The 26,031-nt window shown below is 32.5% G+C and overlaps 1 protein-coding gene across 3 annotated transcripts; it reads left to right on the forward strand.

The window, feature by feature from the left end:
• Nucleotides 1–312: 312 nt before the first annotated feature.
• Nucleotides 313–25,457, forward strand: LOC107856237 (ABC transporter G family member 12). Of its 3 annotated transcripts, XM_016701222.2 has the most exons (9): nucleotides 313–940; nucleotides 5,183–5,262; nucleotides 6,147–6,620; nucleotides 7,513–7,635; nucleotides 8,152–8,283; nucleotides 8,812–9,096; nucleotides 16,069–16,341; nucleotides 16,762–16,869; nucleotides 24,936–25,457. In XM_016701222.2, the coding sequence occupies exons 1-9, from the start codon at nucleotides 685–687 to the stop codon at nucleotides 25,296–25,298; spliced, it is 2,094 nt and encodes a 697-aa protein (XP_016556708.2). In that variant the 5' UTR covers nucleotides 313–684; the 3' UTR covers nucleotides 25,299–25,457. The 3 variants fall into 3 exon arrangements, with proteins under 3 accessions (XP_016556708.2, XP_016556709.2, XP_047255103.1); XM_016701223.2 differs by lacking the exon at nucleotides 16,069–16,341 and having other exon boundaries at nucleotides 315–940; XM_047399147.1 differs by lacking the exons at nucleotides 16,069–16,341; nucleotides 16,762–16,869 and having other exon boundaries at nucleotides 315–940.
• The last annotated feature ends 574 nt before the right edge of the window (nucleotides 25,458–26,031 follow it).

Consider the following 26,031-nt stretch of genomic DNA (forward strand, 5'->3'; position numbering starts at 1 on the left):
CTTCTGAAGTTCAAGAGATTTGACTTACGTGCACACGGGTGATTTCGAGGAGCTCATCATTGGCATACTTAAATGTCTTTGAATTAAAGCCGAGAAGATCAAGATAAGGACTTGAAATTTAAATTATTAAATTATTATGAAATCAAAAGCTACACGTGCAAGACACATGCGATTAATCTAGAAAAATAAAATGTCTTTCTGAAAATATTTTCACAAGATTTCTTATGAATCAATTTAGACTAAATATTAATTTAAATATTGATGGACTGAATGGTCGAACTAATAAATAAGGGAGTAAACAATGAATTCAAACTTGGATGGACTGAATGAGTTATAATTTGATGGACTAATTTTGCCACCTCTATATTAGGCCAAGATAGCTTTTAGTTCTTTCATCAACTTTATCCTCTTCTATATATACACGGAGAGTCAACAAGTTCCGGCCATTTATTTCCATCTTTGCTTCTATTACTCAAAAGACTAATGAAGGACTTCATTGAAGAGTGAACCATTATCACTCTTTAGGCCTCCAATATAATTGATTTGAAGCAGTGAAAGCTACTTGACGGAAAGGAGAGGAGCTCCAATCACTCTACTTCCACGGTCATATCGATAACTCGAATGCTGAAACATCCTTCCATCCCTCACTGAATCTGATCTACCTGCTCGAAAACCTACCTCTATATGGAAATAGAGGCAGCATCTACTGATCTTGAAAAGGGTGTGGCATTAGGAACAGAGGGTGCAGCATTATGTGGAATACAGAATAGCGCATCATATTTGACTTGGGAAGATGTAACAGTTATGTTACCAAAATTTGGAGGAGGACCAACAAAAAGATTACTCAATGGACTAAGTGGTTATGCTGAACCTGGTAGAATTATGGCTATTATAGGTCCTTCCGGTTCTGGCAAATCCACTCTTCTTGATACTCTGGCAGGTCTCTCTATCTCTATCTCTATCTCTCTGCATTTCATATTTGTTTAGAATAGAATAAGGAGCAAATGAGAGGAATATTGGTAGTGCATTTCTATTTTGCTCAAATTCTTAAAAATGTAGTATTGGATGTTTCAAAAATAGAGCATTAACGTGACAATTGGAGAGACGAGTAACACATGGCATTTTAATGTCTCTTTTTTTTTTTTTTGTCCCAGCCAAACATTGCTAAAATTGCCAATTTAGAGTCGATAGGTCAATTATGCTTCCTCCAAAGTAGAAAGAGTTCTACATATCATTCGATTTTATTAACAGTTTATAATTTGAAGCCGATCGAAGCTACCTCTTTCCAGTTTTTTTTTTAAAAAGGTAGTTTTTGTTGTAGAAAATCAATATTGCAATCCTTCTTCAGACATAGCATATGGATGGATACTTATCCATAAGGCATAAATCATAATGCATAAATGTCTCAGTTAACTTTAACCATTTATGTACTTCAATTTTGAATATGCATAAATAGTCACTTAAACTATCATAAGGTTGAATCAGTTGACCCACATGTTCACATGACAAATTATGGGAGATGAACGTGTTCTACATGTTAAATCGCGTGAGATTTGTCATGCACATACGATGTGAGTAGCTTATTCAACTTTTAATTTTATGACAGTTTAAGTGCACAAGCAAAGTTGGAGAACATAAATGCGAGCAAAAATCAATTTAAAAGGCATATTTTTATATTATGCCTATCCATCATATGTGAAAGTATGGGCATATTTTCAAAATCATATACGTTGTCGACCACATGTCATTGTCATTTAATTTGCTGCTATATCTTTTTATACATTACTCTACATCCATAACAGAGGGGCAGGTGGGATATATATTATTGGAGGATAATTGATAGTGTAAAAAAATTATACTATGTTTAATCAGATATGGCATGTTATTAGTTTAATTTCCAGATTATATATAGCTTGTGGATTACAAGGAGTGGTATGTCTTTATTAATTGGTCAGTTTAATTAATCTGGCAGTGTAATAACTTGTACTCTCTTGCCTCAGTTATGTGTCCGGATTAGTTTTTAAAATAAAAAACTATATGAATTTGATCAATATTTTAAAATAAAATATTTATTTTATCATATTGATATGAAAAAAATGTAATTTATAGTATATATATATATATATATATATATATGACTTAGATCTACTCTAATTTAGTTCTAAATATTATTCCTTCTAGTTCATATTAAGTAAATTTTTTAAATATTCTAGGACATAATTTAAATATTTCTTTCTAATATTACCTCTTTGATTATTCTCAAACTACTCTTAAAAATAGAGATCATAGTCATGAATATTACTTTGTAAGTAGTGTAATTTAGAGAAAACTTCATTCATGTTCATTTAGCTTTGTATCAATTACACAAAAGTTACTTTTCATTTTACTTTATTTCGATCATCACAAAAATTATTTTTCGCGAATTTTATAATAATTTCAGTTAAAAAATAATATGAGAGCCTTAACTAATGCATTTGCTTAATTAAATAATTTTTTTTCGTAAGAAGAATGTGCATTAAAAAAGAAGAAGCGTTCATTACAAAGCAACATGCCTAGTCAGGCACAAAAACAAAAGAAGCTGGAGTATATATCCAACCCATATTACATGCAAGATCGGACCCAATATTGAATAAATACACCAGACCCACTCATTAGCTTGAGTAAAATCATTATGAAATATTATGATTATAGGGTGTTCACATTTTGGATAAAAATTGATCTAAATTAAAAAATCGAATCAAATCAATTTTTTTGTTTGATTTGGTTTGATTTTACATTTCAATATTTGTTTGGTTTGGTTTTGTTTAAAAAAATGAAGAAATAACTGATTTGAACCGATATATATATATATAATATTTTGTGAATGATTTTAAATAACATATTTATGTTTTCATCAAAATTTATTTATTATTTAAATATCATGCATTAAATGTACACATGTTACTATGTGGTTATTTCAAGATTTATTTTTCTTTCTAAATGCATTGCTGGTCCTCTTTTTCCATTCAATGAATGGTCTCTTGTATTTTCATGTATTATTAATGACTGAACAACCAAAGCAAATCGAACACAAACTGATAAATATATATTATATTTGATTCTGTTTTAATAATTTAAATATCGATTATATTGCTTTTGATTTTGTCTAATTAATGACCCAAATCGACAGTGAATACTCCCAGTTATGAAATGTTCTTTTTTGTTTCAGTTACTCTTATTATCTTATTCTATTTTTCTCTTATTTTTTTTTTATAGATTTTAGTTTCATAAGAATATCAATCAAAAATTTTAATGGAAACAATCTCCACTAGCTGGCCTAATCTATTAAGAAAAGAGTATCGGGTATTCTCCCATTATATAATCCATTGAAAAAAATGGGTTGACAACATATCAAATAGGTCAAGATATGAATAATATATTATATTTTCTTAAATCAAAATCAAAGAACTAATTAAGACTGTCACATCGCTTTTCGGTGGGATTAATAAAAAATTCGATCAAAGTGACTTTTGTGATAACCAAAATAAAGTATAATGACTTTTGTGTAATAAAAAAAAGAAAATGACTTTTGTGTAACGAACACAAAACTAAGTAATCATGAATGAAACTTTTATTATAATTTATCACCTAGATAATGTAAAATAGTAGTAGTTAAGAACCCCATTAAAAGGAAAAGCAAAATTAAAAAAAAGTCTTAATAAATTGAACTTTAGATAATACATTTATTTTGGACGATGAAAAAGTTTCAAAAATCCAGTTAATATGAAACTAGGAGGAGTAATTAATTAAACTAACTCTATGCATGATAGGGAAAAGGAATTGTGGCAATTATTTTGCAACAGAAAGTGTAATGTCAATACATATTCTTTATAGTAACAATTGTTGCAAGAATAATGTCAATACATATTCTTTGTAGTAACAATAGCAAGAACAGAAGATGGCATGGGGGCCTCCTGTCAACGTTGGAAATTAATGAATCAGCAAAACAGTTGTATACAATATGTCATTTATTCTGTTCATTGTGTACACTTGGAAAGTTTAAAAGGGGAAACTCGAAAGTGACTCTTCAAGATGGTGCATTTATGTGTGTTGTTCTGGTGAATTTTATTGTTTGCTCTGACTAGTTGTATGTTATTTGGCAGGAGGTAGATAGAAAGTAATAAATAAGGCGTGGTTGCAGTTGCGTCACCTAATTAATAGTTCTAGATCGTAAACTATCATCTAGCTATAGATCATCCTATGCGTATTTATATCCCTCTAGGTGATAGTATAAGGAGTAGTAAATTAGTATACTACGTACTCCCATTTTCCTAGACTGCCTACGCCTATGATACATAGAGTAATAAGTCGCACAATTTTTAAAATTTTAGTGTACATATATTCCTTCGTCTCAATTTATGAAATGTTCTTACTTGTTTATTCAATCTAAAAATAACATTTTTCAATATTTAGTAATAATTTAACTTTAAGTTTTTATTTTATACTAAATGATGTAGTTTTATCCTTAATAATATAATTTATAGTCACACAATTTTTTATGATATATTTAAGATCACAATTAGTTTGTCAAAAGCAAAAATTTCACAATTAGCTTGTATTTTTTGTATACCTTCCAAAAATGCTACCACACTGATATTGGATCTGATTCTCAAAAAAAAAATATATATATATACTCCCTTCGTTTTAAATAAAGACCTATTTTTATTTGATATAAAGTTTAAGAAAATAAAAATTTTTTTGAATCCTGTGGTCTTAAATTAAAGTTATGTCAAAAGTATCAAACTGTCCTTTAATATTGTGGTCTTAGACATGACACGTAGAAAGTTGGAATTAAAGTATTACTAAAATGAAAGGGTCATTCTTTTTTAAACAGAGGGAGTATAATTTTTAAAGAACCTGACATACATTCAGTAATGGTTCAGAGAATCCGAGTAACGTAGCAAGATGACAACACTGAAACTAAAATATGAAACTGCATCAGGATAAGAGTGCAATGCCAAGAAAGAGCTACTAGAGACCCTTATTTGGCACCTAATATAATTTCGATGTAATTTAGTGATCAATAAAAATATTAAGATGGGTTAATCAATAATTATCTGTCCTGTAATACTGAATTCATTTATTGAATATAATTAAAATTGAGAAATATCTTTATTGATGAGCAGTTCGTTTCACTTAACAGGCAGACTCTCAGCAAATCTTGTCATGACTGGAAGTATTCTTCTAAATGGGAAGAAGAGAAGGCTTGACCATGGTTTTGGTGTAAGTGCTATATATCCAAATTAACTTCATATTATCAACATTTTTTCCTTGATCCTTAACCATCATGATAGTTAGGAACTACTCTCTCCATTTCAACTAGTCCTAATTTTTAGAAATAGATGTCTCAAATTACTTGTCATTTTAGAAGCTTAAGATAACATTAATTTTTTTTTATATTTAATCCTTGGTAGTAATTATTTTTTAAGACTACAAACACCTCGAGATGACACATAAATTAAGTAAATTAGCAACGAAGAGAGATTATATCTTAAGACATAAAGAAAGTTAAAATAGTAAAAAAAAACAAAAACCCTCATAATTAATGTTTTTCTAAAAAAGATGTGTAAAAGAGAAATATGGCAAATTATATGAAACGAGGGGAGTGATTACATTATTAATGTATTATAACTTACAAGTTTTAATCCATATATATTTATTTATGTATATTATATGCATATTTATATTTATATTCTTTTTTTTGTTTTCCCGTGTCCGGTACCCGTATTGAAGCCCGATTAATCCGGATTTGCGCCGGGTAGGGCCCTATTCTGGGGGAGTACTGCTCCCTACAAAAGATTTTTCCATATCCAGGGCTCGAACCCGAATGTATATTTATATTCAATATACTGACTATTAATTATTAAAGCCGTCTAAAAAGGTAATTATCCCTTTATATTTTAGGTAATGCAATAGTGTACACATTTTATATGGAAAAAATCTCTCCACCCGACAGAGGTAAGGTTAAGATTTGGATAGACTCCGCTATCTTTAGACCTCACTTATGAGACTGTACTGGATATGTTATGATGGTGTTGTTATGCATATAGAAGTTGAACTGAACTAATATGTGTTTGTGATTTCATGTTACTTGGGATAACCTGCAGGCTTATGTGACACAAGAAGATGTACTAATGGGAACTCTAACAGTGAGAGAAACCATCCAATACTCAGCTCAATTGAGGCTCCCAAGCAACATGACTAGACAAGAAGTAAAGGAAATTGTAGACAATGTTATATCAGAGATGGGATTGGAGGATTGTTCAGAAACTTTAATTGGGAATTGGCATTTGAGAGGAATAAGTGGTGGTGAAAAAAAGAGATTAAGCATTGCACTTGAAATAATCACACAACCACAACTCTTGTTTCTTGATGAACCTACAAGTGGACTTGATAGTGCTTCTGCATATTTTGTTGTTCAAGTACTTAAGAATATTGCATGTGGTGGTGGTGGAAGTGGAAGGACTATAATATGCTCAATTCATCAGCCAAGTAGTGAAGTTTTTGCTCTGTTTGATGACCTTTTGTTGCTATCTTCTGGTGAAACTATTTATTTCGGAGAAGCTAAACTGGCAGTTGAGGTAAGATAAAGCTACTTGATACTATTGTTATGATCTTCAAAATGGATGCAGGGGGTGTTTGATTGAGCTAATACAAGTTGGTCGAGCTAATAAACAAGTTGGTCAAATTGGCTTCTATGCACTTTAACTTATCTCTGTGTTTGGAAAATATCTAACGTGCTTATAAGTCAAGTGTTTGTAAGTCAAAAAGTAATCAAAAGTCATAAATTGATTATTCTCAACGTATCTTTCTAGATTATAATTTTCTTTTTTGGTTTGATCAAGTATTTTTTTTCTAGTTTATCCTTCATATTTTTTTATTTTTTTTATTCTCAAAATACCCTTCCACAAATAAAATCTTGAACTTCCTCTTCACAGCACATATCCACCATTCATCCGTACCCTTCCACAAATAAAATCTTGAACTTCCTCTTCACACCATATCCATCATTCATCCTTTCCTTTACAACAAGACTTTTAAATTCATATTTTTTTGATAGAAATTTTATTGGTATTCTAGTCAATTTAACAAACGAATAATTTATAAGCATTTTTTAACCAAATACGTAAACTTCTTATTTTCAGTTTTAATATTTTTATTCAAATGTGTAATTTCTTATTTATAAAATAAATTTCAATAGTTGAAAATATTTTTTACAATCAGCGAACTCAACGGATTCTTAAATTATGCTCACCAACAATAAAAAAATTGTGTTTACATTATTACTAGACTTTAACCTACTGGTTATATTGCTGTAAGTTCTATTTTTTTTTTTATATTTCGAATTTTCTTGTGATTCAAAAAAGTAAATGAGTGAGCACCATGGTAGTATACCAAATCAAATACTAGGAAAAAATCTATATATAGCTAGGTCAAAGTTATGATTTAATTTGTTTGATTGTCTGTTTGCAGTTTTTTGGTGATTCAGGATTTGCATGTCCAACTAGAAGAAATCCAGCGGACCATTTTCTTCGATGCATTAATTCAGACTTTGATGATGTTACTGCCACTTTAATAGGGTCCCACAGAATAAATGTACGTATGGTATAACCGTAGAAGTTGTTGATGCATTATTTACATGTGGTTAGATAATAATTGAACAACTTTTTATGGAATAATTCCAAAAAATTAATAGAAGGTTAAGCTTAGTTTAACCCCCCCAAAAAAGCTTAAGGTTAATTTACATTTCAATTACTTCCTAATTGTCCAATTTTGACTTGCCATGGGGATTAAAAAATAAAAAATACTTTTGAATCTTGTAAACTAATCATATGTAGAATCTACCAAAATATTCTTTAATCTCATGGTCTTAAAAATATCAAGTGGAAAGTTGAAATGAAAAAGTTATCGCAAAAGGAAAATAAACTTTTTTTAAAAAAATAAACTAAAAGAAAAAATAAGACAAATAAATTGAAACAAACGGAGTGATTCTTTTAATTTCGTATATCAGAATTACTTTCTGCATGATTTTAAGTCTTTTTTAAAAGAAGATGTGATATAGGTTAAAAACGACAATTTGAAATATGTTACTATTTCTCATCTGTAATGCAGGAAACCAAAGAGTCCTCAGGATCACTTGTTTATTTGCCAACAGCAGAGTGTAGAGTAAGGCTTATTCAAAATTACAAATATTCAAATCATAAACTGAGGACAACGGCTAGAATTCGTGATCTCACAAATAGTGTAAGTTTTCACAAGCTTTTTTTTTTTTTTTTTTTTTTATATACTCTTCATTTTAATTTAGGTGATATCTTTTGTATTCGAGATTCAAACAAGTTTTTTTTTGGCAATAAATTTTTCATGTCTTTTAAATATTTTGAAGTGTCAATTATTTTGACTTATACTATTTTCTACGTAATTTCCAAACATAAAAAATTCATTTCAAAAAACTTAAAAATACCGTCCCAATTCACTATCAAAATAAAAAAGTTTGACTCTTGAAATTCGAATTATATTCAAATTATTCAAATAGATTAGGACAAAGAAATTAATATATTAGTGTTAAAAAATTTTTGAACCAAAAGAAAGGAGCATAACTCCGATCCACTCTAGATCATACCTATAATTTGATCAATATTTAAATAGCCTCTCAATTATCATCCTAGTTTTTCTCTTCTTTTTTCTCTGCAAAGAAATTAATCTATAATTTGGGGCAGGATGGACATGTGAATAGTTGGAGGAGATAATATTAACTAGTGATTTTTCTTTCAGAAAGATATTGTATTTAAAGAAAGTGGAGGGAGCCAAGCAAGATGGTTAAAGCAACTATGTACATTGATAAAGAGATCATTGAAGAACATGAATAGAGATTTTGGGTATTATTGGTTGAGGATTATAGTGTATATTATACTATCAATTTGTGTTGGTACTGTTTTCTATGATGTTGGAACTGGACATAATGCTGTAATTGCAAGGGGGGCTTGTGCTGGATTCATTTCTGGCTTCATGACTTTCATGTCCATTGGAGGCTTTCCATCTTTCATCGAAGAAATGAAGGTAAATCATCTCTTTATCCTTTTGGCAAACTGAATTTATTTCTAACTAAATATATGAGAAGTAATTTATTATATTCTTTTCTTCAACTCCACCCTTACAATTCTAATTAGTGGAGAAATTAATACATTGTAGGAACAGATAAATGATAGTTTAGACAAATACTCTGATGATGAAAGTTATTGAACGTCTTTCGTAAGGGGTGTACAGAAAGATATAATAATATGAATTAAATGAAGGGAGTAATTAGAACATTAAGTAGCTCGAAAGTGGTCTCATTATATTTGCTTTGTGTCGTACTTAGCACAATCGTTTATATGTAGATTTAACGATTAAAACATTAAAAATCCAAGGGAGCATTTTCTTTCGAAAAAACAATATAATGTAGATTAAACCAGCTAGTCAGATAAGTTCAATTCATAATTCTTCCAATTCAATCAATAATTTCAGATGAATGTAGAATTATGGCTTTAGCCCTAAGATGAGTTCATATGGAGTATTATGATCAGTGAGGATCTAAGTATGCGGCCCGAACTTGTTTGGATGTTAGGCATAATTATTGTGTAATTAGTAGTCCTTTTTTTAAAAAAAATAATAATTAATTCCTACATATTACACTGCTAAGAGGTAAGGATTAGAGACAAAGATATTTTGTAGCTAAATAACATTATATTATCCGTCACTATTAGCGATGGATTATCAAAAAAAACACGTCAACTACAAGCAATTCAGGGGACGGATTAGCGACTTAGTTTATAGCTAATTTGATTTTGTTTGTTTGTTTTGTAATTGTTGGGTTTAATTGGTGTGAATGGAAAATGGAGGGACACAATCTGTGACACAATCTTTGAGCAAAAGACATATTGTTTTGAAAAAGGTGTGACTGTTCAGATAGTTGTGTCTGTTTAGAAAAAGACACAATGTTTCGAATGAACAGATATGACTCTTACAAAGGATACACCTTTTAAGTGAACCATTGCCACCTTTCAGAAGAGATATCTGATGGCTATATAAATCTGCTTTTATCCACAGGTTTAGAAATGAATGAATTTTTTTTTGAAATAAAAAACTCTTCTTGTCTTCAAAACATTCTTTGTGATCAATCAAATTGTTGAGTGAGTTCAATGAATCCAATTATTTGAGGTACCACTATAGTTGGATTGAAAGTCATTTTATCCTGGGAGGAAGATTCCAAAACCTCGGGTACAGTGAGGGAAATTATTCCTTAAGGACACTCCGTGAAGTCGGGGGACTTGGCTTTATATTTCTGTTTCATCTTAATTTCTGAAAAAATAAAACACACTTCTTAGAAAGATCACTTTGATCTTGTGTTGAGGGTGTTTTTGTACTTCATAATGTTCTTGTTTTAAACTTGAGCTAGTGTTGAAATTGTTGCGCCTAAATATAGATTCTTGTACCCGAAAATACCATAAAATAACAATCTTAAGGATTAATATTACTGCTTAAGAATCTGTATTGCTTGTTTCTGGAGATTAAAGCTTTTAACTTTCTACTCCGTTTGAACTTAACTAGTGATTTGAAGAAATAAAATCTTCATCACAAGTTAAAGATCATTCGGTTGACGATTGAAAGTCATAAAACTTCATCGTTAAACTAGAAACAAGAAGAAAAGTTTAAAGTTGTTTAACTTTATTAGTAGTATTTCGAAAAATACTAAATTTACTATTTTGTGGTGACAGTAAGAATGACAAATGATAGTCAAATGCATGATGCAAATGACAAATGATAGTCAAATGCATGATGCAACGACTATGGCGGCAACTACCATTGCCACGATAAGTCGAGCAAATGCTCCACAACCTATGACACCTGCTGAGAAGCCCGAAAAGTTTGTGGGCATTGACTTCAAGAGATGGCAGCAAAAGATGTTCTTTTACCTCACCACTCTATGTCTTCAAAGATTCACTAGTGAGGATGCTCCTGAGGTGCCCAAGGGAACCTCAGACAAAGAGCGTTTCATAATAGTAGAGGCTTGAAAACACCCAAATTTTCTTTACAGGAACTATATCTTGAGTGATTTCCAAGATGGCCTCTATAATGTTTACAGTGGAACTAAGACATCAAAGGAATTATGGGGGACACTTGAACGAAAATACAAGACAGAGGATGCGGGAATTAAGAAATTCTTCGTTACAAGGTTCCTGGACTTTAAAATGATAGATAGTAAGTTAATTATCTCTCAAGTGCAGGAATTATAAGTAATCATCCATGATCTCCTAGCGGAAGATATATCTTTGAAAAATATCTTTGTTGAACAAATTGAAAATGTTCTTAGTACTCACATAAACTATTTTGTAGGTTTGATTGTGAATGATGCATTTCAAGTAGCAGTGATAATTGAGAAGCTACCACCTATGTGGAAAGACTTCAAAAACTACTTGAAGCACAAACACAAGGAGATGACTATCGAAGATCTTATTATCCGACTGCGTATTGAAGAGGATAATAAGGCTACTGAGAGAAGGTCGAAAGGGAATTCTACAATTAATAGAGCACATATTATAGAAGATGACCAAAACAATTCTAAGAAAAAAGAAGAAAGTTGAACATAGAAGCAATCAACCCAAGAAAAAATTCAAGGGAAAGTGCTTCAACTGTGGTAAGATTGGCCACGAGCCCACGGATTGTCGTGCCCCTAAGAAAGACAAGAAAAAAGACCAAGCAAATATCATTGAGTCCAACAAAGAATGTGATGATCTGTGTGCTATGCTTTCAAAATGCAACTTGGTGGGGAATCCTCGCGAATGGTGGATGGATTCTAGTGTCACCCGTCATGTTTGTGGAAGAAATGATCTACATGGCTAAATCCGCTACTGTAAAAGTAGAAGGAACTGAAAAGGTGTGCTTGAAGATGACTTCCGGTAAAGTGTTGACACTTAACAATGCTTGTATGTTCCAAAGTTAAGGAAGAACTTGATTTTTCTAGACAAGAACGGATTTAAATGTGTTTTCGTTTCCAGAAAAATTGTACTTAGTAAAGGAGAAGTGTATATAGGAAAAGGCTACCTCACTGAGGGCCTATTCAAAATAAATGTAATGAATATTGAAATCATTAAAAGTTCAATTTCTTCTTACTTGCTTGAGTCTTATGATTTGTGGCATGAACATTTAGGCTATGTTAATTACAAAACATTACGAACACTGATTAACTTAGATGTTTTTCCAAACTTTGAGTGCAATAAATCAAAGTGTCAAACGTGTGTGGAATCAAAGTATGCAAAGCATCCTTATAAGTCTGTTGAAAGGAATTCCAATCCCTTAGACTTAATACACACTGACATTTGTGATATAAAGTCAACACCATCACGTGGTGGGAAAAAGTATTTCATAACTTTTATTGACGATTGCACTAGATATTGTTATGTCTACTTGCTAAATAGTAAGGATGAAGCAATAGATGCATTTAGGAAATACAAAACTAAAGTTGAAAATCACTTAGACAAAAAAATCAAAATAATAAGAAGTGATAGGGGCGGAGAATATGAATCTCACTTCGTCGAAATATTTGTAAAGAATGAAATTGTTCATCAAACTACGGCCCCGTATTCACCTCAATCTAATGGAAATGCGGAAAGGAAAAACCAAACTTTGAAGGAAATGATAAATGTCTTACTTATAAGTTCATGTTTATCGCAAAACTTGTGGGGGGAGGCTATCCTTACAGCCAGTCGTATACTCAATAGAGTTTCCCATAGTAAGACACAATCAATTTCTTATGAAAAATGGAAAGGAGGAAAACTCGACTTGAAATATTTCAAAGTGTAGGGGTATCTAGCAAAGGTTCAAGTTCCTATGCCTAAAAAGATAAAGATAGGACCTAAGACGGTGGACTGTGTATTCATAGGATATGCCAAAAGTAGTAAAGCATGTCAGTTTTTAGTTCATAAATCCAAACATCCGGATATTAATGAAAATACGGTAATTGAATCAGATAATGCTGAATTCTTTGAAAGTATTTATCTGTATAAAACTAGATATGAACAGTCTAGTAGGGGGTCTAAACGACCTTGAGATGAACCAAGTGATAATGTACATAATGAATAAAACCTAAGACGTAGTATACGTCAAAGAACGTCAACTTCGTTTGGTTTGAATTTTGTAACATTTCTCTTAGAAATGAGCCTCAAACATTTGAAGAAGCGATGTTGTCATCAGACTCATCCTTTTGGAAAGAGGCAGTCAATAGTATGATTGATTCAATCTTAAGCAACCATACATGGGAATTGATTGATCTTCCTCCAGAAAATAAACCTTTAGGTTCTAAATAGATTTTCAAAAGGAAAATGAAAGCAGATGGTACTATTGATAAATACAAGGCAAGACTTGTAGTAAAAGGCTTCAAACAAAAAGAAGGTCTTGATTATTTTGATACATACTCGTCGATAACAAGGATAACGTCGATTCAAATGTTAATTGCCTTGGCGGAGGTATATGGTCTTGAAATCCATCAAATGGATGTGAAAACCTTATTCCTAAATGGAGAATTAGAGGGAGAAATTTACATGGAACAGTCTGAGGGTTTTGTGGTTCCTGGAAAAGAAAATAAGGTGTGTAAACTTGTTAAGTCACTTTATGGACTAAAACAAGCACTTAAGCAATGACATGCAAAGTTTGACCAAACCATGTTGGCAAACGGATTCAAGATAAACAAATGTGATAAATGTGTTTATATTAAAGACACTCAAAATCACCAAGTCATTGTGTGTTTATATGTGGATGATATGTTGATCATTAGTAGAGACATTTCAAACATAAATACAATGAAATGAATGCTCGAGAGAAATTTCGATATGAAAGACCTTGGAGTTGCGGATGTGATCGTAGGAATAAGAATCCATAGAACTCCACAAAGATTGGCATTGTCACAGTCTCATTATATCAAAAATGTACTTGACAAATTCAAGTATATGGAATTCGGTATTGCCAAGACTCCACTGGATGTAAGCTTTGCACTTTGAAAGAATGAAGGTGAAAGTGACTCACAATTGGAGTACGCAAGAGTATTGGGATGTTTAATGTATATAATGAACTGTACACGACCAGGCGTAGTATACGTTATAAGTAAATTGAGTCAGTACACGAGTAATCCCAACAAAACTCATTGGATGGCAATGAAAAGAGTTTTGGGGTATCTTAAATACACTCAAGACTATGCCTTGCATTATAATAAATATCCCGTGGTACTCAAAGGATATAGTAATACAAGTTGGATCACCGGATCGAATGAAGTAAAATCCATAAGTGGATATGTATTTACTATCGGTGGAGGAGCGTTCTTTTGGAAATCATCCAAACAGACTTGTATTGCTCGTTCTACAATGGAATCTGAATTTATCGCATTGGATAAAGCTGGTGAAGAAGCAGAATAGCTTCGAAATTTCTTGGAAGATATTCCTTATTGTCCCAAACCAGTGGCACCAGTATATATACACTGTGGTAGCCAAGCGACAATAGGTAGGACAGGGAGCATGATGTACAACGGTAAATCTTGTCACATACGATGGAGACATAATAACATTTGAAAACTTCTTTCTAGTTGAATTATCACTGTTGACTATATAAAGTCAAAGGATAACGTGTCGGATCCACTTACAAAAGGCCTATCTAAAGAAGGAGTGAAAATGACATCCAAGGGAATGAGTTTAAGGCCTAGGACCAGTCAGCATGGTGGTAACTCTACCTATTAGACTGGAGATCCCAAGAGCTAGGTTCAAGGAGATCAAACAAAGTTATACCTGACAGGTTCAACATTGTCAATATACCCCAACCCATTCTCACGATGTAGATAATGTTTCATAAATAAGGATAAGATTTAAGGTGAAAAGTCTTTTAATGATTATCTAAATTTGGCAGATTTGACCAAATAGTTTAATATATAGTATTGAACGTTTAGAAATCACCTTTGTGAGGGCGAAGTGGAAGCCGCTTCAAGGAGAATGTTAGTAAAGGCCTATTCTCTAAGCTCTCATGAAACTGGAACGTGTTCATGGCTGAAAAGAATAAAATCGTGAGAACCATAAATAGTAAAAGGCTGGTTGTATGATATATGTTGTCTAGGTGTACATTAAAGCTCGGCGGTTCAAAGATATCAAATCTACCGATTGACTGAGTGCATCCGATGCATTTCATTACTAAAAGTTCAAAGGGAAACCCACTTATCCAGATGGAATCAGTCTTTGCTTGATGATCACATACTTGTCCGTAAGTTTTACAAAGAATAGTCATCCCTCATTCATGTGGGGGATTGTTGAGTTTAATTGGCGTGAATAGAAAATGAAGGGATACAACCTTTAAGCAAAAGACATATTATTTTGAAAAAGGTATAACTGTTCAAACAGTTGTGTCTGTTCAGAAAAAGACACAATATTTTGAATGAACAGACATGACTTTTCCAAAGGATACACCTTTTAAGTGAACCATTGCTACCTTTTAGAAGAGGCATCTGATGGCTATATAAACTTGCTTTCATCCACAGGTTTAGAAATGAATGAAAAATTTTCTAAAATAAAAAACTCCTCTTGTCTTCAAAACATTCTTTGTGATCAATCAAATCGTTGAGTGAGTTCGAAAAATCTAATTATTTGAGGTACCACTATAGTTTGATTGAAAGCCATTTTATCCTAGGAAGAAGATTCCAAAACCTCGGGTATAGTGAGGGGAATTATTCCTTAAGGACACTCCGTGAAGTCGGGAGACTTGGCTTTATATTTCTGTTTCATCTTAATTTCTGAAAAAATAAAACACACTTCTTAGAAAGATCACTTTGATCTTGTGTTGAGGGTGTTTTCATACTTCATAGTGTTCTTGTTTTAAACTTGAACTAGTGTGAAGTTGTTGTACTTAAATATAGATTCTTGTACCCAAAAATACCATAAAATAACAGTAACGACAATAAAAATGTTAGTTGGACTATATATTAAAAATGAGATTGAAAGAAAATTTAATTATTTGCAGATATTTGATAAAGAAAGGAAGAGTGGACACTATGGTGTTGGTGTGTTCATTCTTTCAAATTTCATTTCATCATTCCCATTCCTAGTTGTTATGTCTTTGAGCTCAGTAGCCATTACATACAACCTGGTGAAGTTCCATCCCGGCTTCTTCCATTTTATGTATGCCGCAATTATTCTCTGGAGCTCCATTGCTGTTGTTGAAAGTTGCATGATGCTTGTGGCTTCCTTTGTTCCGAATTTCACTATGGGTCTTGTTGTTGGTGCTGGACTTCTTGTGAGTATAAACTATCCTTTTATTTTACTTGATAAGTAATGAATGAATCCTTTGTTCCAATCCTTACTTGATACTCATGTGCGCTGCAGTGGAGTCAGGAATTTTACTAATTAAGGTGTTCACAATAAAAAAAAACTGCACAAAAAATAAGAAAAGTCAACATAGAGCATAAGGTGGATTTGCCACTGTATGTTGATGTGTGTATACCAGGGGTCGAGCTACATGGTTTGAAGGGCGTATAATTGAATTAATTCCCTTCATAGGGTATAAACAATACTCCATCTTTCCTAATTTATCTTACCCTGTTTTTTACTAGTCAGGACAAAAAAAAATGACAATTTTAATATTAATATAATTTAACTTTAAAATTTATGTTTAAACCATAAGATAATTTATAGTTATAATAATTTGCGTATGCAGGGAATTATGATGGCCTCAGCTGGTTTTTTCAGGCTAATGCCTGATCTTCCAAAGGTCTTTTGGAGATACCCTATTTCATATGTTAATTACATGGCATGGGGCTTACAGGTAAAATTTCAATGTCCAATAGTTATACAATAACTTCTTAATACTATATAATCAGTTGGTTATCCAATATATTGTTGATCTGGGTACATAATCTATATGTTTTCAATACAAATTTCAACCTAAGTTCAAGAACTAGTTTTCAAGAATAACAATGAAGTTCAACACCTTCAAACAAATGATGAAATGAATTATCAAATGAAGTATGTTTATCAACTTTTAAAGAAATAAAGATGAAGCAGAATTTAGAACCAAGTCCATTGACTTCACGGTGTGTCCTTAAAAAATTTATTCCCTTTAAGTACCCGATGTTATGGAATCTTTCCTCCTAGGATAAAATGGTTCACTATCTGAAAGTAGTGGTACCTCAAACTTTCAGAATCTTTGAACTCACTCAATGGTTGATGATTACAATAGAGTTTTTGAGAAGAAGAAGAATGTTTTTCAACTTTTAAAATCGTACCATTACCAATGTTTTTCAACTTTTAAAATCGTACCATTACCTAAGGAAAAGCTCATATATTTATAGCCATTAAGTGTCCCTTCAGAAAGGAAGTAATGGTTCATGGAAGAGACAACTTTTTCTGAAACATCAGCTACCTACGGCCAGTCCGCGTTGGTCATGCACTGGACCTGTGACCGCAGGTTGCATTTGACCATTTTCAGTGGCTTCTGCGTTGGACCTGCGCTAGGCAAAGCCAACCTGCACCTGACCTACGAACATTGGTCGTCTCTTTTTTAGAAATAATGTGTCTCTTTTGTGAAGGGTCGCATCCCTTCGAGGTGTGTTGCATATGCGTTTGCATGGCATCCGAAATGCGTCTGCACATGGAGAAAAACAATTTCATTGGATTTTTGAAATTTCACTTGTTTTCTAAATTTTAAATAAATTTTTTCCAAAAAATTAACCTATCGATCCAAAGCCGAAGCCGAGCCAAGCCAGCGATGACAATAGAACGAGACATCTTTTGTTGTTGCCTTACCATCCACTAGGAGGAGTGTGTCTTATTATAAACACAAGGAAACTTCTTTCTCCCACATTAACTTAGCTTTCCTTAAGTGACATTTTCACTTTTCCTCCAAATAGTTGTTCCCTCCATTTTGCATTCACACATTCTATTTGAACCCAACAATCCTCCACATGAATGGGAAATGACTATTTTATCAAAATATTTACGGACAAGTATGCAATCAACAAGCAAATACTAATTACATCTGGATAGGTGGATTTTTTTTTAACTTTTCATAGTGACTATGCATCGGATGCACTCGGTCAATCGGTAGATTTGATATCTTTGAATTGTCGAACTTTAATGTATACCTAGATAACATATGTCACATAACCAGCCTTTTATCGTTTATGGTTCTCAGGTTTTATTCATTTCAGCCATCAACACGTCCTGGTTTCATGAAAGCGTAGAGAATAGACATTTACTAACATTCTCCTCGAAGTGGCTTCCACTTCACCCTCACATAGGTGATTTCAAAACGTTCAATCCTATAGATTAAACTATTTGATTAAATTTGTCAAATTTAAATAATCATTAAAAAGTTTCACGCCATAAGCCTTATCCTTGTTTCCTAAACATTATCTACATCATGAGAATGAGTTGAGTATATTGACAATGTTGAACCGTCAGTCACAATTTTATTTGATTTCTTTGAACCTAGATCTTGAAATCTCCAGTCTGCTAGGTAGAGTTACCGCTATGCTGACTTGTCCATAAACCTATTTCCTTTTATATTCTCTCAACTTTTTCTCTAGATAGGTCTTTTGTAAGTGGATCTTACATGTTATCCGTTGACTTCACATAGTCAGTAGTGATAATTTCACTAGAGAGTAGTTTTCTAACGTTATTATGTCTACTTCTTATATGACGAGATTTACCATTATACATCATGTTCCCTGCCCTACCTATTGTCTCTTGGCTATCACAATGTATACATACTGATGCCAACAGTTTGGGCCAATAAGGAATATCTTTCAAGAAATTTTGGAGTCATTCAGCTTCTTCACCGACTTTATGTAATACGATAAATTTAGATTCCATTGTAGAGACAATACACATCTGTTTGGATGATTTTATAAGGACTGCTCCTCCATTTAAAGTAAATACATATCCACTTGTAGATTTTACTTTATTTGATCCGATGATCCAATTTGCATCACTATACCCTTCAATGACCGTTGAATATTTATTATAATGCAAAGCATAGATATTTAAGATACCTCAAAACTCTTTTCATTTTCATCCAATGAGTTTTATCGAGATTACTTGTGTACCAACTCAATTTACTAATACCACATGCTATGTCAGGCCGTGTACAATTCATGTTATACATTAAACATCCCAACACTCTTATGTAGTCCAACTGTGAGTGACTTTCACCTCCATTCTTTTGAAGTGCAAAGCTCACGTCTAATGGATACCAAAATTCAAATACTTGAACTTGTCAAGTACCTTTTTGATGTAATGAGACTGTGACAACGCCAACTCCTGTGGAGTTTTATGAATTCTTATTCCTAAGATCATATCCGCAACTCCGACGTCTTTCATATCAAACTTGCTCTCAAGCATGCATTTTGTAGCATTTATGTCAGAAATGTCTCTACTGATGATCAACATGCCATCCATATAAAACAAACAATGACCTTGTGATTTAGAGTGTCTTTAATGTAAACACATTTATCACATTCGTATATCTTAAACCCGTTTGCCAATATGGTTTGGTCAAACTTTGCATGCCACTGTTTGGGTGCTTGTTTTAGTCCATGAAATGACTTAACAAGTTTGCGCACCTTCTTTTCTTTACCAAGAACCACAAAACCCTCAAATTGTTCTGTGTAAATTTCTTCCTCCAATTCTTCATTTAGGACTGTTGTTTTCACATTCATTTGATGGATTTCAAGACCATATACTGTAGCCAAGACAACTAACATCTGAATTGACATTATCCACGTTACAGGTGAGTATGTATCAAAATAATCAAGGTCTTCTTTCTGTTTGAAACCTTTTACTACAAGTCGTGCCTTGTATTTGTCAATATTACCATCCGTTTTTATTTTTCTTTTGAAGATCCATTTAGAATCTAAAGGTTTATTTCTGGAGAAAGATCAACCAATTCCCAAGTATGGTTGCTCAAGATTGAACCAATATCACTATTGACTGCCTCTTTCCTAAAGGATGAGTCTGAAGACGACATCGCTTCTTTAAATGTTTAAGACTCATTTTTTAAGAAAAATGTTACAATTCGATCCAAAAGAAGTTGACGTTCTTTGACGTGTACTACGCCTTGGATTCTCATTATTATGTACATTCTCGCTTGGTTTATCTCAAGGTTGTTTAGACCCTCCACTAGATATTTATGTCTAGTTTTATACAAATAAATGTGTTCAAAAAACTCAACATTATCTGATTCAATTATCGTTTTTTCATTGATATTTGAATGTTTGGGTTTATGAACCAAAAATCAACATACTTTATTGCTTTTAATATATTCAATGAACACTCAGTCTACAGTTTTAGGTCCTACCTTCACCCTTTTAGGCATAGGAACTTAAACTTTCACTAGACATCCCCACACTTTAAAATATTTCAAGTTGAGTTTTCTTTATTTTCATTTTTTATATGAAATTGATAGTGTCTTACTATGGGGTACTCTATTGAGTATTCGGTTAGCTGTAAGGATAGCCTCCCCCCACAAGTTTTGTGGTAAATCTGAACTTATAAGTAAGTCATTTATCATTTTCTTTAAGGTTCGATTCTTTCTTTCCGCAATTCCATTAGATTAAGGTGAATACGGAGTAGTAGTTTGATAGATGATTCCATTCTCTACACATATTTCTGCAAAATGAGATTCATATTCTACACCCCTATCATTTCTTATTATTTTAATCTTTTTCTCTAACTGATTTTCAACTTCTATTTTATATTTCCCTAAACGTATCTATTGTTTCATCCTTACTATTTAGCTAATAGATATAACAATACCTAGTGCAAGTGTCAATAAGAGTTATAAAATACTTTTTTCCACCGTGAGATGGTGTTGACTTCATATCACAAATGTTTGTGTGGATTAAGTCTAAGAGATTGGAATTTCTTTCAACGGACTTATACAGATGCTTAACATACTTTGATTCCACACAAGTTTGACATTTTGATTTATTACACTCAAAGTTTGGCAAAACTTCTAAGCTAATAAGTTTTTCGCAAAGTTTTATAATTGACATGTCCTAATAGTTCATGCCACAAATCATTGGACTCAAGCAAGTAAGAAAAAATAGAATTTTTATTAATTTCAACGGTCATTACATTCATCGGTCATTACATTCATCTTAAACAAGCCCTTGGTGAGGTAGTCTTTTCCTACATACACTTTTCATTTGCTAATTACAACTTTATCTAAAATAAATATATATTTAAATCCATATTTGATCAGAAGTGATATGGAAATCAAGTTCTTTCTCAACTTCGGTACATAAAGGACGTTGTTGAGAGTCAACACGTTGCCTGACGTCATATTCAAGCATATTTTTACCGCCCCTTCAACCTTTGTTGTTGCGGATCTTGCCATATAGATATTCTCCTCATCTTGAGCCGAAGCGTATGAAGTAAATAACTCTTTGTTGGCACAAACATGGCGGGTGGCACCAGAATCTATCCATCAATCTCTAGGATTTCCCACCAAGTTACATTCTGAAAGCATGACACATAGATCATCCATTTTATTTTTGGATTCAGACTTACTGGCTTGATCCTTCTTCATGCCTTTCTTTGAAGCATGACAATCTACTAACTTGTGGCCATCCTTTCCACGATAAAAGCACTTCCCCTTGCATTTCTTCTTTGGCGGATTGCTTTGTTGTCCAACTTTCTTTCGTTTCTTTGAGTTGTTAGGGCCGTCCTCTACAGTGTTGGCTCCACTGATTGCAGAGTTTCCCATCGACCTCTTTTTGGCAGCTTTGTTGTCTTCTTCAATGCACAACCTCGCAATGAGGTATTCGACTGACATATCCTTTCTTTTGTGTTTCAAGTAATTTTTGAAGTCCTTTTACAAAAGTGGCAACTTCTCTATTATGGCTGCAACTTGAAAGGCCCCATTCATAATCAAACCTACATCAAAGGTCATATGAGTATTAAGAACACACTCAACATATTCAAATAAGGTATTTACTATATTCATACCTTCAGCAAGAAGATCGTGGATGATTACTTACAATTCCTGTACTTGAGATACAACAGTCTTACTGTCAACCATCTTATAGTCAAGGAACCTTGCAACAAAGAATTCTTAGTTCCTGCATCCTCAGTTATGTACTTTCGTTCCAGCACATTCCACGACTCTTTTGAAATCTCCATTCCACTATACACATTGTACAAAATCGTCTTAGAGGTCACTTAGGATATAATTCTTGCATAAGAAATCGGAATATTTTTATGCCTCTATTACAACGAACCGCTCCTTATCCGATGTATCTTCGGGCAATTCTGAAGTATCTTCAGATATGAACTTTTGAAGACATAAATTTTTCAAATAGAAAAATGTTTTCTGCTGCCAACATTTAAAATCTACATTCGAAAATTTTTTGGATTTCTCCGCAGGTGTCATTGCGGGCATAACACTTGTACGGCTTGTTACATTTGTTGCTGCTACACTTGTCACACCATCAGCTGCATGACCATCAGTAGTCATTTTTTTCGTCACAAAAAAAATCAACTTGGTATATCAGAATACTAATTATAAAGTTGTAACAACTTTAAACACCACTTGTTTAATAATGAAATGAACTATCAAATGAAGTATGCTTATCAACTTTTAAAGAAATAAAGCTGAAGTAGAATTTAGAACTAAGTCCACCGACTTCACGGTGTGTCCTTACGAAATTTATTTTCCTCAAGTGCCCGAGGTTATGGAATCTTTCCTCCCAGGATAAAATGGTTCACTATCCGAAAGTAGCGGTACCTCAAACTTTCAGAATCTTCGAACTCACTCAACGGTTGATGATCACAATAGAGTTTTTGAGAAGAAGAATGTTTTTCAGCTCTTAAAATCGTACCTTTACCTGAGGAAAAGTTCATATATTTATAGTCATTAAGTGTCCCTTCGGAAAGAAAGCAATGGTTAATGGAAAGAGACTTTTCTAAAATGTCAGCTACCTGTGGCCGGTCCGCATTGGTCATGCACTGGACCTGCGACCGCAGGTCACATTTGACCATTTTCAGTGGCTTCTGCGTTGGACCTATGCCAGGCAAAGCCAGCCCGCGTCAGGTCTGCACCTGACCTGCACATGCAAGTCGTCCTTTTTCAATGGACCTACAAAAATATTTCCATTGGATTTTTGGATTAAAATTTCACTTGTTTTCTAAGTATCAAATAAATTTTGTTCAAAAAATCAACCTCTCAATCATTTGACGAATTCAAAGCTGTCGAGCGAGCAACGACGATGATGACACAAGCCATCTTTTATTCTTGCCTCACTATCCGCTTGGAGGAGTGTGCCTTATTATAAACACAAGGAGATTAAACTTCTTTCTCCCACCAACGTGGGAGAACTTAGCTTTCCTTAAGTGACATTTTCACTTTCCCTCCAAATAGTTGTTTGCTCCATTTTCCATTCACACATTCCATTTGAACCCAACATATATATAATCAGAGGCGAAGCTAAAACCCTATCATGAATTCAGCCAAATTCAATAATTATTTCGCAACTAATTTATTTGTGTTAAAAGAATTCATTAAAAATATACACGCTAATTTATTTGTGTTAAAAGAATTCATTAAAATTATAGACGTTAAACCTAGAACCTAATTATTAGTACTTGAAGTCGTCATACTAAAATAAAGCTCATTAAGTTGAAATTCTATTGACTTTGCCTCCGTGTATAATATTATCTCCTCCAAGAAAAAACTAGCTTCGGAAAGCTCTGAAAGATATAAATTTATGAGAGAATATCACCGGGTTTTGATAAAATGTGCAGTCATCTATTCAATTTTTATTAAAAATGAGTCCTAAAATCTAAGATAGTACGTTTATTCATTTTATAAAGAGATATGATGAGTTCATGTTGTAGTATAAGAACTATCAATTGTTGACTCTACTGAACGAAACAGAACAGGTAAAGTGATATAACCAGTTTGGCCATGAGACTTTTTTCACTTTTTCAAAAAAAAAAAAAAAATTCACTTTATATCAAATACAACTCGAAATTGATGTTAAGCCATGAATATTTCAAATACAACTTGAAATTGTATCTGAAAAAGTGAAAAATAAAAAAAAATTGTTTTCACTTTTTTACAACTTCCTTCTCTCACAAAAATTCAAAAACAACTCCAACTATATTCATGGACAAACACAATACCAACTTTAACTTCCAATTCCAACTTCAAAAATTTTAATTTTCATTGCTCAATGCCCACTTATAATGTGTAAAACTTCATTGTAAAACATCATTGAATACACAGTAAAAGTAGTTCTTTTTCATTTTATGCGCTTCGATATAATTAACAGAAGTAAGCATATTGTCGAGTAACTGTGGCATTTTGCAACAGGTAATCTTCTCTAGTATTCTAAATTGGTAACATAGAAGCAGTGAATATTATAAAGAGTAAAACATCTAGTACCCTAAACTAATTATGATTGAATTTGCCACGACACACTCCAACTTTACGGGGGTCCTATTACCTCCTGAACTAACTTTTAGCGTATTTTTGTCAAATTTTTTAGCTGATGTGACTCTTTTTTAATTGATGTGGTACTTTGACGTAAACCCCATTTTTATATAATAAAAGTATCACGTCAGCACAAAGGGTGATAAAAATACACTAAAATGGACTTCAGGGGTAATAGGACCCCTATAAAGTTGGAGTGTGTCGTAGCAACATTGTTCATAATTTTATTTCAATTATAAATGACATGCTATGGCTAGTTAAAATACACTGACTGCACGAAAATCTTTGACTGTAAACGTACTAAGGTACATTTTAGTAAGAAGTGAATGTTAGAAATTCTTACTTTTTCTCTATCTATTCCTTAAACAATTTGACTCTCTATATTTGCGAAATGGCAGGGTGCATACAAGAATGATTTAATAGGACTAGAGTTTGACCCTGTAATGCCAGATGATCAAATGAAGAAGATGAAGGGTGAAGTACTTATCAGCTCAGTACTTGGATTTTCAGTTAAACACTCCAAATGGTGGGATTTGGGTGTTGTAATAGTTATTCTCATATCATACAGATTGGCTTTCTACATAATTCTCAAGCTAAAGGAAAGAGCTTTACCAGTTTTGTACACATTATATACACAAACAACTCTCCAACATCTTAGTAAAAGACCTTCATTTAGAAAAACACCATCTTATCCATCAAAAAGACACCATCATATCCACTCATTGTCTTCTCAAGAAGGCCTTAATTCCCCACTCCATTGAGAACTTCATTAGGATTATTCGAAAGTATTGGCTGTCTGAAGTGTAAGGGAAAAACTCGAATTTGGATATCCCTATGCCACAGGGTCTTTTATTAAGATGTATTAGAAAAAACAATACATGTATTAAGTTTGGTATTATTTAATCCTTTATTTGGTAGAATTTTAAGTTTTATATATCTATATCTATAATATATTAAAAGTGTAAAGACCGAAAAGTGATCTAAACATTTTGCCCTTCATTAAAAGATTCATCTTTAGACAAAACTGTCTTTTCACTATATTTTTTAATTTATTATTTAATTAATTTTTATTTTATTAACTAAACTTTAAAATATATGGTAGGAGAATTATTAATATTTTTATTTTTCTATTAGACTTCCTGAGAAATATATGAAACTCCTAATTAAAATAAATGATAAAAGTGTAAAGAATTAAAAGTTTCGGTAGAAAGAACATCAACGACCAAGGTAGAGGGTATTTCTTCTTTCATAAACCATCACCGTACATATTTCCTTTATAAATCACATTAATGTTTTAAATTCAATATTACAAGGAATAGTTTGGAAGAGATGCCGTAAAATATAAACGAAATGGTAAGATAGAAGATTCGTCCCTTAAAAGACAAGTAATGTTGAAGGTAAACATTAGAACAAAGATCATCAGGCAACATTGCGTTCATTTAAGGTGCGTAGCAGAAACAAGATTTTAGGTTTCATAAACGCAGGTTTGAATGG

Source organism: Capsicum annuum, chromosome 11 (genome assembly GCF_002878395.1).
Source record: "Capsicum annuum cultivar UCD-10X-F1 chromosome 11, UCD10Xv1.1, whole genome shotgun sequence".
In the NCBI taxonomy this organism is placed as follows: domain Eukaryota; kingdom Viridiplantae; phylum Streptophyta; class Magnoliopsida; order Solanales; family Solanaceae; genus Capsicum; species Capsicum annuum.